This window comes from Myotis myotis, unplaced genomic scaffold, assembly GCF_014108235.1.
Source record: "Myotis myotis isolate mMyoMyo1 unplaced genomic scaffold, mMyoMyo1.p scaffold_m19_p_14, whole genome shotgun sequence".
Lineage (NCBI taxonomy): Eukaryota > Metazoa > Chordata > Mammalia > Chiroptera > Vespertilionidae > Myotis > Myotis myotis.
This window is the reverse complement of record NW_023416318.1, coordinates 51,112,966-51,127,406: the sequence shown is the minus strand read 5'-3', so window position 1 is coordinate 51,127,406 and position 14,441 is coordinate 51,112,966. Positions and strand designations below refer to the sequence as shown.

Sequence of the window (14,441 nt, the reverse complement as noted above, 5' to 3'; positions counted from 1 at the left end):
ATGCTATTCATGTCCACCTATAATGGGTCTATTATTGGTAGTTTTCAATGAACTAAACAAATATTTCTAAAATTTCTTGGTTTTAATTTCTAATATAACTACCAATGAATATAAACTTCATAAACAAAAGTTCTTTACGGTCCTCAGTAATTTTTAAGAACGTCAAGGCATCCAAAGATCTAAAGGTTTAAGAATCACCAAGCTGTGATAATAACTATTTAAACACCCACTCAACGACTTCCTGCTTATGCTGTGCTAGGAACTAGAATATTAGAGATAAAGGCACCAGCCCGACATTCAAAGAATTTCCAATTTCGTTAAAATTCTCACTATTAAGAATGTTACTGTAAAGAAAAACTTCATTTTAAGTCTCTTAGAGGAAAGTCTTTTGCATCTTAATGTCACCAATGGCAATCAATATTATAGACGGCACATAGCTGATGCTTAAATACTGAGGGTTTTGTTCTGAATCTACATAACATGCATTCGATCGGTGCATCGGAAAGCCGGGCACGTTGTCACGTGGTGAGGAAATGTGCACTAGCTAACCATGCCCACACACGTTGTGGACACCGACTGCCCATTACAGTGAAAGCGTGCTGCCACCCTCAGTTAAAAGGCCATCTTAGCGCCGTGAAGGCCCTAAAGGTACAGCGACAGTGCGGCCCTCTGAATGATTCTTGAGCTTTATATTAAGTTGGATTTTTAAGTCATATCCCAGTTTTTAAGATAAATGTATTCTTCCAGACCCTTATGTCACATAGTCTGGTTAATAGGATAAGGGAGAAAACAGCAGCTTATTTCAAGAATCTGGACTGTCATCATATGAAACACAGATTTCCTGATGCTGTTTCCACAGCTCCAGAAGGCAGGACCAGAAAGTGGAGACTGTCAGGAGCCCGAAGAAAGATGCCATACATATAAGGGCGGTAGCTTAATTATCAATAGAAATGATGCTTAAAGGTCAGAGGTCAATCTAGATAAGAGGCTCTCAAGTAATTTTCTGCTCTAATCCAAAGGAGACAGGGTCCTCCCACCAGGAACGGCGGGAGCTGAAACAGAGGGTGCGTGAGGGTGGGGTGAGGGCGGCAAGTGCCTGTCCAATCCAGGATGAGCTCTGGGCAGGATCCGAGAAGGCCTCTTCTAATTCTGTCACTACCTGGGGTTTTCAAAGAAGGATCCCCGCAAACTTCTGGGGAGCATTTAGTGAGCGAGAGGGGTACTTTTCACACCCTTACTTCTCATGTAGCTATACCAGCAACTGAAAGGGAGTGGGAAGTATAAAACACGAAGGCTGAGATTACACACAGCTCCTCCGATAGAACCACCCGTGTCTGAGCCACACCAGTAGTGTTGGACTTGCATGTAAGCTTCTTTGACCATTTTCCTGGATTTCTAACCCACTAGCTTGTTCTCTGTACCTTCTACAAAAATGTTTCTAATTACTGAATTGAAAAAGCAATAGGAAAGCAACTCTAACCGAACTGAACCAAAAGACACAATTTAGAATGAGAGCAATGCACTTCACACATTTGTATTCCTTTCCTTCTATATATCCATCACCTCCAACGTCATGCAAATTCCACCTCTGCCTACGGGACTAATGCCACTCTGTGAATATTTCCCCCAGAAGTTCTACGAAGTGGCAAATGCAAACAGTAACCGAACGGGCATTACCCTGAGGGCAAAGAGCCTTCCTGGTTCATTTTATCCCGGAATAAGGACTACATTCGGGCTCTGGGGCCCCGCCACTCTGAATTCTGGCCTCGGAGCTTGCTGTTCTTGTTATGCACTCTGGCACTAGTTCACCGGCTCTTTCCAAGGTTTGGTTCTGAACCCAGCATGCGTACACATTTAAAAACTGCACACTACACGCGTGCAGTATATTCACTTACTTTACATTTCTAACATCCCTCCCAAGCTGTGGGAACATCTGGTGTTTTGCAAATGTGGTCAAATCCAGCGGCATTTCCTTTTCCAAATGTGTCCTCGGACATGTGCAGGTTGCTCTGCAGTTTGAATTTTATTCTCTTTCTCTCTGCAGAACAGCATTGAGCGATTTCAAACGTGCACTGTATCTAAACTTTATACTTTTCTCTCTGGATGACAACTAAAAAAGCTTGCCAATTCATCAAACGAGGGAAGATACAAAGCTAGACCGAAGGTATAAAATTGATTTCAATGTCTCTGCCTCACTTTTCTACAGCTTAACCTGATGCAGCAGAAAACCAGCTCCTGGGACCGTTGACAGCAGCATGTCTTGCCGAGGATGACACCACCTGCACTAAGAGAAGCACAAGCCATAATCCACTGACGCGGTCCGCACGGGGCAGCCCTGCATCGGGAAAATGCACAGATGTTCACGAACAGCTGCATCATGCATCTGTAGTTCGTTAAGAAGCTAAGGTCCTGAGAATGTGCTATAATTTAAAACCATGGCATTAAAACAGCATGACAACTCAAAACCTACGTGGACTCTACATCCAATTCTTACATTGAATCGTGAGTAAATAATTGCTGTTGGGAAGTCTAGAACCATCTGTCCACCTCCACACACACGTTCGCAGTTAGCATATGGCCTTGGCTGGTCATGTTGCTCTGTTCCCGCCCTCACATAAAACAGTTAAAATTCCTTCAGCCTGAGGGGAGCGAAGGCCCTAACCCTCCACCTTCCCCGTCTGTTCCTGCCTCATCCCTGCAGCCAGGTCCCAGGTCCCTCCCTCCAGCGTATTCATCCTGCAGTGCTAATGGACTTCCAGCCTCTTCCAGGTCTTGCAGATCCAAAACCAATGTGTGCTGGACTCCTGCCTTGTCCCCCACATTGCCAGGATCCTGCCTGGCCTTCCTCATTCAGGCTCAGCCCGTTTGGACTGAAGATGCTCGGGACTCCTGGTCCCCCGCTCCCCCAGTTCCCAGAATGGCCCCTGACTGCTGGCTCCAGGACTTCTTAGCTACAGTGCAGTTCCAGGGTCAGAGCAGAGGCCCCGGAAGAAGCCTGAGGGGTTTAAATTGTGGCTCCTGTTACCAGATGACTTTGGTTGAACTCACCTATTAAAACCAGAGTAACACTATTATGTGGTTCATAGATTACTCAGCCACAGCCTCTGCCTCCAGGAGGCAGAAAGCCAAACAGATTCATGAGGCTAAACCACAGAACCCTAAGTGGCAGGTTCAAAGGTCAAAGCCGGGTTTACCAAACTTGTGCTCTTTTTAAATATATCATACTATCATACTACCTCCCTTTAAAACGAGCCTTATTTTCTTCCTTAAAAAAACAAAAACACAAAATTGATGATCTCCTTCTGATAGTAGTGGTTGTAAAATTTAAAACCATTACACTAATAAGAGAACGAAGTCATTGGTTATCCACAACCATAAACCCAGCAAGTTAGTTAAAACTAGGCTTCCCCGGAGATGTTTGAAGCTGTACTTGTGCCAGCTTCCAAACGAATGACTTCAACTCTTAGCCTTTCTACTCCATTTTCAGGATAACATGAGCTATAACAACATTCTTGGGGTGGAGTACCAGGCGGGCTTGCCAACCTGGGGGATGAGACAGCAAGCGGCACAGCCAGGCCGGAGGAGACGAAAAGGAGGCTGCGCGAGAGCACGTTCAGCAGCGAGACAGAGGCGGGGGTTGTAGGAGGGGTCATGCCAGTGAGAGATTTACAGTGAGGTCGGGGCGAGGGGGCAAGAAGGAAAGACAATGGCCCGCGTTATCTGTTCGGAGGGAAACTACGCATTGCTTAGGGATCTAGAGCAGGAACTAGGGCCCAGTTAAAGGGCTCAGCCCTGAGCCTGGAGTAGACACTGGAACATGCAACCCCCACTCCCACGGATGATTCTATCACCAAGTCGTATACTCCGTGGGATTCGTAGGGAATTTCCTCCGGGCTCACTTTAGCCACAGCGAAGTTGCTACGGATGCATGCGAGGTGGGCTGGGCACTGGAGGTTCCTCCCACCTGCCCACTGGAGAGCGGGATGCAGTCTTTACTATGCAATGCCATGTTATGAAAACTAGAACACATCTGAACTGTAACTATTCCGCATTTCCAGGAAGGAAATAAAAACAAAATCTACCGAATGTAAGAGCAGCTTTCATGCCTCCTAAAACGTCCCATCCACTCTACGCGGTCGTTGGTTACCTTGGTCACAGCTTCTGGAGAAAACGTAATTGCATCCAGCACAGTGATGAGGTCCCCCGGGTGCAGGCGATCAAAGTACTTGGTGCAGGCCTCGAAGGCGCGCAGCCACTCGGGCGGGGACGCCGGGGCTTCTTTGATGAGCTGAGGGTCTCCGGTCCAGAACAACTTCTGTAACCAGAGGGTGTACAGGGAGCTCGGGGACAGCATCCGTCCGTCCTCGCCCGGGATTTTGGGAACGAGCTTGGAAATAGATAAGATATTCTGACTTGAAAGAACCGGCTGCAGTGCGTCCAGGGGGCTCGTGCCTTCCTCGGTCAGTTTTTTGTAGTTCAGACCTATTGGAAAGAGAGGGAAAAAGAGAGTAGTTCTCTCCATCACAATGCAGAGGCTTCGCGCACACCCATCGGCCAGTGCAGGTGTAGCATATCGCTCAGTCGCCCGTGACATAGACCAGAAGATCTGAGTTCTGGGCTCAGCCTGCAATGTGATCAACTCTGCAATCCCGATGAGCCACTCACTCCCGTGAGCCTCCGCCTCCTCTCCAGCCACTGGAGACACCGGACCTCCTGGCTCCTGCCACCCCTCTGTGGCCTTGTTTTCCCCGATCAGTGCCCACACCAAACCGCACGGGTTCATGTGTATTCACCTGGCATCTCATCAAGGACTTGAGGGCTGACATGAATCGCACCCCTTGTCCCCTGTCTCTACTCCATGTCTAATTTGGTTACTCAGTAAACTTTATACTGATACACTGAAGGAAATTCTCATAATTGTCATGAATATTAAATATAGACTTGAAAGTGCCCTGTAAATTATAAAGTACCACAGAGATTTGAGGGGTGTTAGTGTGTTTAATTTTCTTCGTATGAGTATGACTATAGATGGACACCATTCTAAAGATTCCCACAATTTATCAAAGATTCAAAGGCTCTTACTTTAATGGTCTCCACATATGCTTTAAACATATAGGCTTCACTCAGGTGTAATTCTGCCAAATGCCTACTGTAAAGTGTGTCAGTCTTATCCTGTACAAATCCTATATAATAAAAGGCTTATATGCAAATATGACTGAATGGTGGAACTACCAGTCACTATAATGCGCACTGACCACCAGGGGACAGACACTCAATGTAGGAGCTGTCCCCTGGTGGTCAGTGCACGCCCATAGGGGGAGCGCCACTCAGCCTCAAGCCGGGCTCATGGCTGGTTAGCACAGTGGCGGTGGCGGGAGCCTCTCCCGCCTCCACAGCAGCGCTAAGGATGTCCAACTGCCAGCTTAGGTCCACTCCCAGGACATCCCCCGAGGGCTCCTGGACTGCGAGAGGGCACAGGCTGGGCTGAGGGACCCCCAAGTGCACAAATTTTGTGCACTGGGCCTCTTGTAAAATATAACCAATGGGAGTAGGAAAAAAAACACCTCTGGAGTCAAAACTTTAGATTTTAGTATCAGGTCTCCTATAAGTCACTGCGACTTTCAATTGGTATCTTGGTTTCTCTGAATTCCCCCAACTGTGAGTGAAGGAGTTGAAAATACAATAACTAAAGACAATTAGCATCAAAATCCTATGGTTTCAGATTTATGCCAGCCATGGTGCACGGACATGATTGTGTACAGAAAAATAATCCCTAAATTTAATTTCAAAAATGGCCATGTTGCTCAGTTCGTTAGAGCACTGTCCTGATACACCAAGGTTGTGGGTTTGATCTAGGGTCAGGGCACATATAAGAATTAACCAATGAATGATTAAATAAGTGGAACAAATCAATGTCGATCTCTTTCCCTCTCTCTCTCTCTGTGTGTGTGTGTGTATAAACTGAGTGGCCAGATTATTATGACCACCTGACGTTTGTAGGCAAATTAGCCGTACACTGCATCGTATGGAATATGGAAGCTGAAGGCCTGTTCGAACACCTTTGTGTTTGCAGTTACCAAGATAAAATGTCTCCAATTCGCACAGGAACACAAGGATTGGACAGTTGAGCATTGGAAAAAAGTCATGTGGTCCGATGAATCACATTTCCAGTTGCATCATGCAGATGGCAGAGTGAGAATTTGGCGGAAACATGAAAGCATGAAAGCGTGCACCCATATGCATGAGTAACCCTTCAAGCTGGTGGGGGCAGTGTTATGGTTTGGGGAATGTTTTCCTGCATGATTTGGGCCCTTTAATTCGTGTGGAACAACGTCTGAATAGCACAACATACCTAAGTATCGTTGCTGATCAAGTTCATCCTATCCTGTTGATGGTGTATCCCAATGGAAATGGCTTCTTCCAACAAGACAATGCGCCCTGCCACGCATTGGTTTTCAAGTGGTTTCAAGAACATGACAGAGGCTTTACCTTGCTTAGGTGGCCCCCACAATCACCAGATCTCAATCCAATTGAGCATTTGTGGGATGAAGTTAAAAGAGCCATCAGGCAGCTGGTTCCACAACCATGATCTCACAGAACTGGACAGTGCTATTCATCAGGCATGGTGTCAGAGTCCTCACATCAGCTTCCAACATCTCGTGGAGTCAATGCCAAGAAGAATTGCCGCAGTACTGAAGGCAAAAGGTGGCCCAACAAAGTACTGATGGGGTGGTCATAATAATCTGGCCATTCTGTGTGTGTGTGCATATGTGTGTGTGTGTATATATATATATATATATATATATATATATACACACACATATATACATATATATATACATACATATATATCCCACGTTCAAAGGCTGTTAAATCACGTTGTTTAGCCATATCTTCAGAAAAAAATCACTTCTACTGTCGTGGTAAACAACCTGCTTCCCTATTTATAATGGTCTGGCCCTCTAGCAACTTCAGCGCGAAATTATAATTTGCCTACAAATGTCAGGTGGTCATCATAATCTGGCCACTCAGAGTGTGTGTGTGTGTGTGTGTGTGTGTGTGTGTGTGTGTGTGTGTGTATGTATTTACTATTATTCTTATTTTTTAAATGAATTGAAGCTGGAAAATGATCATCTGACCTGATGCAACCACCTTGAACTTCTTCAGCAGCCGAATGTGGGTTTCCGGTTTAATGGTGTACTTCCCCAGATCTGCGCAGCCGCAGCCTTCCAGGAGGGTGAAATAATACAGCAGCCTCTCGTGGTCCATGCCCCCGATGGTGGGGTAGATATACTTGACCATGTGCTTGTGAAAGGCTTCAGGGTCTGTCTTCAAAGTCTCAAAGAGATGAAGGGCTTGGGCTCGATTTTCTATTTCTACTGTGGACAAACTAAAATTAAGAGACAAAAAAATTATGTTAAAATTTGGTTCCTTTATTAAACAAGATTTTTTTTTTTTAATCTGGGAGGAAAGGCTACTTCTTTTATTTTTTTCTAATATTTTTTTATTGATTTCGGAGATGAAGGGAGAAAGAGATAGAAACATCTATAATAATAAAAGCGTAATATGCTAATTAGACCAGATGTCCTTCCGGACAACCTTCCAGACAAAGCCAGGGCTGCGAGGGAAGCCAGGTCCCAGGTGCCTGCCAGCAGCTGGAGGGAAGCCCAGGTCCTGAAGGGAAGCCAGTGCTGGCAGCCGGGGGAAGGAAGGCCTACTCTTTTTTTTTTTATACATATTTTATTGATTTTTTACAGAGAGGAAGGGAGAGAGATAGAGAGTCAGAAACATTGATGAGAGAGAAACATTGATCAGCTGCCTCCTGCACATCTCCTACTGGGGATATGTCCGCAACCCAGGTACATGCCCTTGACCGGAATCGAACCTGGGACCTTTCAGTCCGCAGGCTGACGCTCCATCCACTGAGCCAAACCGGTTTCGGCGGAAGGCCTACTCTTGCATGAATTTCGTGCATCAGGCCTCTAGTCAATGATGAAAGAGAATCACTGACCAGCTGCCTCCTCCATGGCCCACACTGGGGATTGAGCCCACAACCTGGGCATGTGGCCTGACCAGGTATTGAACCGTGACCTCCTGGTTCAGAGATCGACGCTCAACCCTGCAGCCACACCAGTGGATAGGAAAGGCTACTTCTTACAAGCCCCTTCCTCCTGCCTAATCAGAGACGGTGAGCACCACGATGCAGGTGGTTTTTATAAAGGAAAACCGGTGTATTGAATGCCTCTATTGCTCAATGCGATGTTCATGTGCTCTCCCGCGGGTCTACAGCATCCCCGCAGGCATTATTCACATGCCTGCAGTTGGGAGAGGTGCCCAATGCTTAACAGCCAGGAAATGAACCCAGATCTGCCGGCTGCCACTCGGCATTATTTATTCATGTCACAAGACAAATGTAAAATCGGAGCTTCGTTACAGAAATGTAAACAACCTTATTATTTCAGCGACTTAGGAAGTCGTGAGGGGCGAAAACAACCCCAACTTTTAGGCCTAAATATGACATCCAAGAGCCTTATCTTGATACTGGATAGACCCAAATTTGATACAATGCTCAAATACAATTAAAATCAGCAAGAATAGGTATTTTCACTTTCACTTGAATTAGCTGTAGTTAGGAATGCCACTTAAATAAAAACACATCTTATTATTTTCATCTTGACTTAGATGTCTTTACAATATAATAAAAATGTTCTCTAATGTTAAACTGTCAGAAAAAAATGTTAAGGAGCTGTGTTTGGCTGATCAATGTGTATTTTGGGGGTGAGAGGAGGGCTTAATGCTGGTCTTGAGTTTCTCCCGCACAGAGCACAGAGCCCAGAGCCCAGAGCCCAGCCGTGTGGGTCCCATGTCCAGGTCAGTGAGGCAGCAGCCCCTCCCCACCCCCCGGGCAGTGCCTGGCGCAGTGAGTGAGACTCCGGCTGTACCTCGCGAAGTCAGGTTGTACCTGGTTTCAGAGCAACTCCCGGGAAACATGACTCCCTTTTTACTGGAATTCCCACCTTCAGAAAGTGCCAACACGAGTTTTTGGCTTATACAGATAAAGTGAACACAAATTATGTCTTACAATTTTTATGAGTAGTAGGGATACTTAGGATGACAGCTCCAAACTATAAAGTCCAAATAGCAGGTAATTTAAAAATGCTCTTTGACCTTTCACTTCAAGAGAAATGCTATTTTTCCATTAAGACGCGATTCAAACATTTACAAAAATATCCTGAGCTATACAATGTCCCTGGTCTTAAAGATCTCCCTCTCTGTCTCCTCTGACAGCCTTCCACCCAGGACTCAGACTCTTTAACTGTGTCCGACCGAGTCTGTCCCCTCGCTAGGTGGTGCACCACTTGAGGGCAAAGATGATACCATATCTCCTTTATCTTTAGCTTCTCAGGGCCGAGCACCAGTGTGTGGAACACAGGACACACTCAACGCCCGTGCCACACAGGCGGGTGGAAGCACAAACCCTGGGTGTCCTCCACACTGGGCTGGCGCAAAGATTTCCATCAAGCTCTCACCCAGCAGTCTGCAAACCTAGTTGTTACAAACACTCAGAGCTGAACAGCAATGCTAAACAAGAGGATGGGCTGACAAATGCATGCAATTATATTCCAATCAAGAGCAGGGCCACTCAAGCTTTAACTTGAAAAACAGTCGCTATCAATGATAAAAGGTTTCGTGACAGAAGCACCTGAGTTGGCACCAGAGAAAGGAATGGAGTGAAAATAACAGGAACAAAGTTTCCAGACAAGAAAGCACAGGCCTATACAAGACACGGTGAGGGTAGTGGGTGGCAGGTCAGAAAAAATTCTTGACACTCTCACTATTCAAAATACGCAGTATATCATCTGAGAAAGACTGTGTACACAGCAGAATATGAAAGCGGCTCAGAATTTGATTCCCTTCATAATTTGCAGAGTGAAGTCTGAACACAATGGTGTGAAGCAGTAAATACTACCCCACGTCACACCACCGAGATGAGTCGTTTCGATGGAGCTTTGCAGGCAGAACCACATGCCCAATGGAGAAGGGAAAAGCTTGCGCTCACTGTGCTGGTTGCTGGGCCGGTTACATCTAAGTACCCACCAACCAACAGGCGAGCGATCAGAGGGGTTAAGTGACTCCTAAGACGGAGTCAGATCGGCCTGGACTCGTGTGGCTTTGTTCACCTTATCGCTGTGCAGCCGTGGACGGATAAGGCCTTGTGCCCGCGTCACAACCATTTCAAAAGCCGATTCTTTGTGTAACACTGGCCTTTGCTCTCTCTCCAAGAGCAGTAGTCTCCGAGTTCTCCTGTCACACCGCATTCCTAACGAACCTCGGAGACAAGCATTCAAGATAGACTCATCCACAAAGTGGACGGACAGTGACTAAACCACAACAGTTTGACTTCCTTTGTGTTCGACTTGATTCTGAACACCGTCTCTCTCAATCAACTTTACTTTCTCGCCCACCCACGTATTCTTCTGCGCCCACAATTCAGTTTGCCTGATGTGCAATTTTACCTAATTATCTTGTCAAGAGAGATACTGGAATACCTTTCCTGACACATGATAAATACCAGAACCTCCCTCTTCAGTAAATTACAACGTGCTAAGATCTTCTATAGATGCCAGCAATCAATAACCCATTCAACAGCTCCCCCTGAAAGAAGCTGTGATCTTCCCTTTGGAAAAAGAAATGAAATCTCTACTTAGAAAACAATTCCAAAGAGCCCACATTCAAGAGTAGGAAGAAATACCAGGAAACCGCCGGGGACTTTTCACTCAGCAAATTAATGATCACCCTTAGAAACTGTTTAAGGCTTTTTCTTGAACCAAGATTTAGCTCCAACAGCAGCTTATACATTTATATAATGCATACTTAACTTTCAGAGGTTAACTGCAGGAAGAAATCAGCAGTAGTTGTACTCAAAGCACAAGGAATAAATGGTTAGTGCTAAGTCCATGGGCAGCATGTTCTGTGATGGCTTCAAGCTGTCAATCATCCAAAAACGTAATTCAAGAACAGCATGTGCTGAAAGGCCTCATATTCATGCAGGAAAACAAGTTTATTTAAATGCATTATGTCTTCACCCAGGCTGAGATGGAGTGATAATTCGGTTCCATTAGCTGAGGAAAGGAGCACTCAGGAGGGGAAAGGAGGGCGAAAGGAGACAGGGAGAGGGACAGGGCTGCTGGGAAAGGCTGGAGAGGGGTTCACCATTCAGATGCAGTCACTTCTAGGCATATCCCCAAAGTCGAGCTCTATGAATCCAAATTAATACCCTCGATGGAGGGTGAACAGGCCTCCACCAATTCCTGCGGAGAGAGACAAGTCTACCCTCTCAGTTTCAAGGACTCTGACCTGCGGGAAACTAGGCAGACACTCAACCATCATGGCCTGGGAATGAAGCTGATGGGGCAGGTCTGCTCGCGAGGCCGCCTGGCAGCTGACCATGTGGCTATGCAGGGAAAAGTGGGCAAACCATCATGGCATTGTTCCATTTGCCAGCATTTTGAACATGTGTGTTTGTGAAACAAAAGACAAAATTTAACTTTCAAGGCACCTAGACAGCTGCTGAGGATCACAAATGAGTGTCTCAGTGATTTCCTGTCGCAGGAAGAGTCGGTGGGCCCTCTCGGAGCGTTTGGTATGAACAGTGGTAACAAGGACAGCCACGAGAACAGGCTGCGTCTCCTCGGCCATAGGACAACCCTGGCCCTGAAGCCTGTAATTTCTCATAAAATGTCAATTCTGACTGGTTTATAGAGTCTCATATTATCTCTTTAACAAAAATATTTTAAGAGACACCACAGCACAGAAATAGGCGTAGCATTATTTATTGAGGACTTATTATACTGAGCACCATGTCACCTCATTTACTTCTCACAAAGCAGATATACTAGTAACTGGGGTCCTGACTTGGAAAACAATGGTTCAGAAGCCAGATGAGCGACACAAGGCTAACAGTGCCCTCAGGAGAGACCTGCACATCTGGCCTGCTTCACCCGAGCAGGTCACAGAGCCGGGTGTGAATGCAGGTGAGCAGGACTCAAAGCCTGAGCACTTTCCCTGGACGGAAACACTAAAATGGGTCCTGCAGATGTTCTGTTCCACTGCCAGGAGCCTTTGCTGGGTGAGAGGGGCCTGAAGGATCACGGCATGAAAAGGAAGGCTGCAGGTACATGGACGGAATCGCTTCCATTTTGGTAAAGGCGGTAATTAGCTTCCGTTTTCAGGACTGGTAGGTTTTGTCTTATGCACAACACAAATCATAACCATGGTTCTCTTTTCCCCATAGGCCAAAAGAAGATCTAAACCAAATACGCAGCCCAATTTTAACAACCATGTGAGACCTGTGACCCGAATATCTACATTCAACCTTCCTATGCTAACTTGGATTTTTCCTGGGCCTGAATTTTATTTCCAGGGCCAGAACAAATGATTTCGAGGGCCTTATATGGCCCATGGGCCGGACGTTCCCCGCTCCTGCTCTAAGGTAAGGATACCAGTCCTGATAACTGAGGAAACTGTGGCTTGGGGATGAGGAGATGCTCAGTGCTGCAGCTGGGGTTACGGGCAGATGTGGGAACTGTGGTCTCACTCCAAAGCCCACGCCCTCACCATGAGGTCACATGTATGCTGGCAGCTAACATTGTCTCTAAGCGCCACAGACGTGTCCACAGCAGCCCAGTGATGGGGTTGGCCGCTAACCTGGCAATGGTGATAGGTCAGTCTCTGTCGGGGAGCTGAACTCGCCCCAGTAGAACCAAGAGGCTGAGCAAGCCAGCGTCTGCCATGTGGCCACTTAAAGCCATCACAGCAGTTTAAGAAAAAAAAGAAATAAAAAGAGAAAAAATAAAGAACAATAACAAAAGGAACTCAATGTGGGTGTTTATGAGAATTCTCCTTCTGCAGAAGGGAAATTCCAGGAACAGCTGCCATTAATTAAGCACCAATCATGTGTCAGGTCCTGGGGGTTTGATTTCTACGATGAAGCCTCTTCGTTTCCATCACACCAGACTCAAAACCACGGGAAATGAGTTTGAGAGAACTGAATTGCCTCGGGCAGGGACACAAGCTGGAGAGGCACAGTGAGGAAGTGGCCAGCCACGTGAATGAAGACTTACACTCTATTGTGTGAGGCTGCTTCCCCCGAACCCGTCTGAGTGCGCACGTGTGTCCATGCGCTGACACAGGGCCTAGCTCCAAATTCAATCAAGAGGAAGGAGAATGTAAAATTAAGAAAAATCAACTTTTGGGGGCGGGAGTCTTTTGAAAGAAACAGTAGAACTAAGCCTAAGGCAAATAGCATCAATTTTCTTGTGACTCTGACCTATTAACTTCCCATTAGTATTGACTCGACAAATAAATGCTGGGCCATTTCTATTGTATTAACAAGGCTGATTCTAATACCTGTGCTAGCAAGTTAGATTGAATAGCAAGGCAAACGGCTGGGGCGCACCAAACTCCACTGGCTAATCAGGAGGGTGTTTGTGTTTGTCACTCACAAGCACGCCGCCAGGAGGCAATGATCTCCCGCTCCTGTAGTCGATGGCGGCTGCATCATCACTGCAATCAGGTCTAATGACGGCCCTGAACAGTCTCGCATGTTATTTAATGCCTGATAATTTGTAATATACTAAGAGACCAGAGAAGCATCCTGTTTGTACAGATATGTCACCTTTTATGTAACATTCAATGAAAGGATGTTTAATAAAATGCCAAGGTATTTTTAAATGTGCGCGCGCGCGCGCACACACACACACACACACATATCATAAGAAACATGTATTTGAACATATTACTGTGCATCCAAACTGATTAGTTCAGTTCAGTATTTACTGTAGATGATACTATCACCCATGTAGCAATTTCATAAACACTTAAAATGTAGACGCTAAACTTTCAAATAACTAACAAAAATGAACGATGCTAAGTTCTAAGCGTTTCACCATCCAACAGGCAGACCCTAACCTCTCCCTTTCCACTCACCTCCATATCTAGTTGATGTTTACTAATCAGTGTATTGAGCAGAATCTAGTTCACCCCCCCCCCAGACATCTCTGAAACCCATTCGCACCTCTCCTTCCGTACTTTCAAATCCCTACTCCCAGCACGTCACACAGTCTGTCACGATAACAGCTCCGTCATTGGTCGGCATATCCCTACCCTGGCCTCCCTGAAATCCTTCCTCGGTACAGTAACTACAGTGACCTTTTGAAATGTAAGCTGCACCCACGACTCCTGTTCCTTTACCAGGTCCTCTAACAGCTTCCTATTGCTCTAGGGGAGAGCCCAGCCCCGAGAGGCCTGCATCCTGCTGCGGGTCTGGCTTCCAGGCTGCTCCCCAGTCCCATCCCACACCGGCTCCCCGACTCTCAGGGGCTCGCCCACACTGTCCACCTGCCGGGCTCTGACACCTCGCGCTCCTTCCTGTCAAGCAG

The 14,441-nt window shown here is 46.3% G+C and overlaps 1 protein-coding gene across 2 annotated transcripts in view; it reads right to left on the bottom strand.

Moving 5' to 3' along the window:
• The window catches only part of NBAS (NBAS subunit of NRZ tethering complex), a 209,243-nt gene that overhangs the window by 42,066 nt on the left and 152,736 nt on the right, over positions 1-14,441 (bottom strand). For both annotated transcript variants that reach the window (XM_036335298.1, XM_036335299.1), the window contains exons 43-44: positions 7,140-7,390; positions 4,148-4,482 (exon numbers count right to left, since the gene is read on the bottom strand). In XM_036335298.1, coding sequence (XP_036191191.1) covers positions 4,148-4,482; positions 7,140-7,390 — 586 coding nt within the window. The remainder of the gene's footprint in view (positions 1-4,147; positions 4,483-7,139; positions 7,391-14,441) is intronic.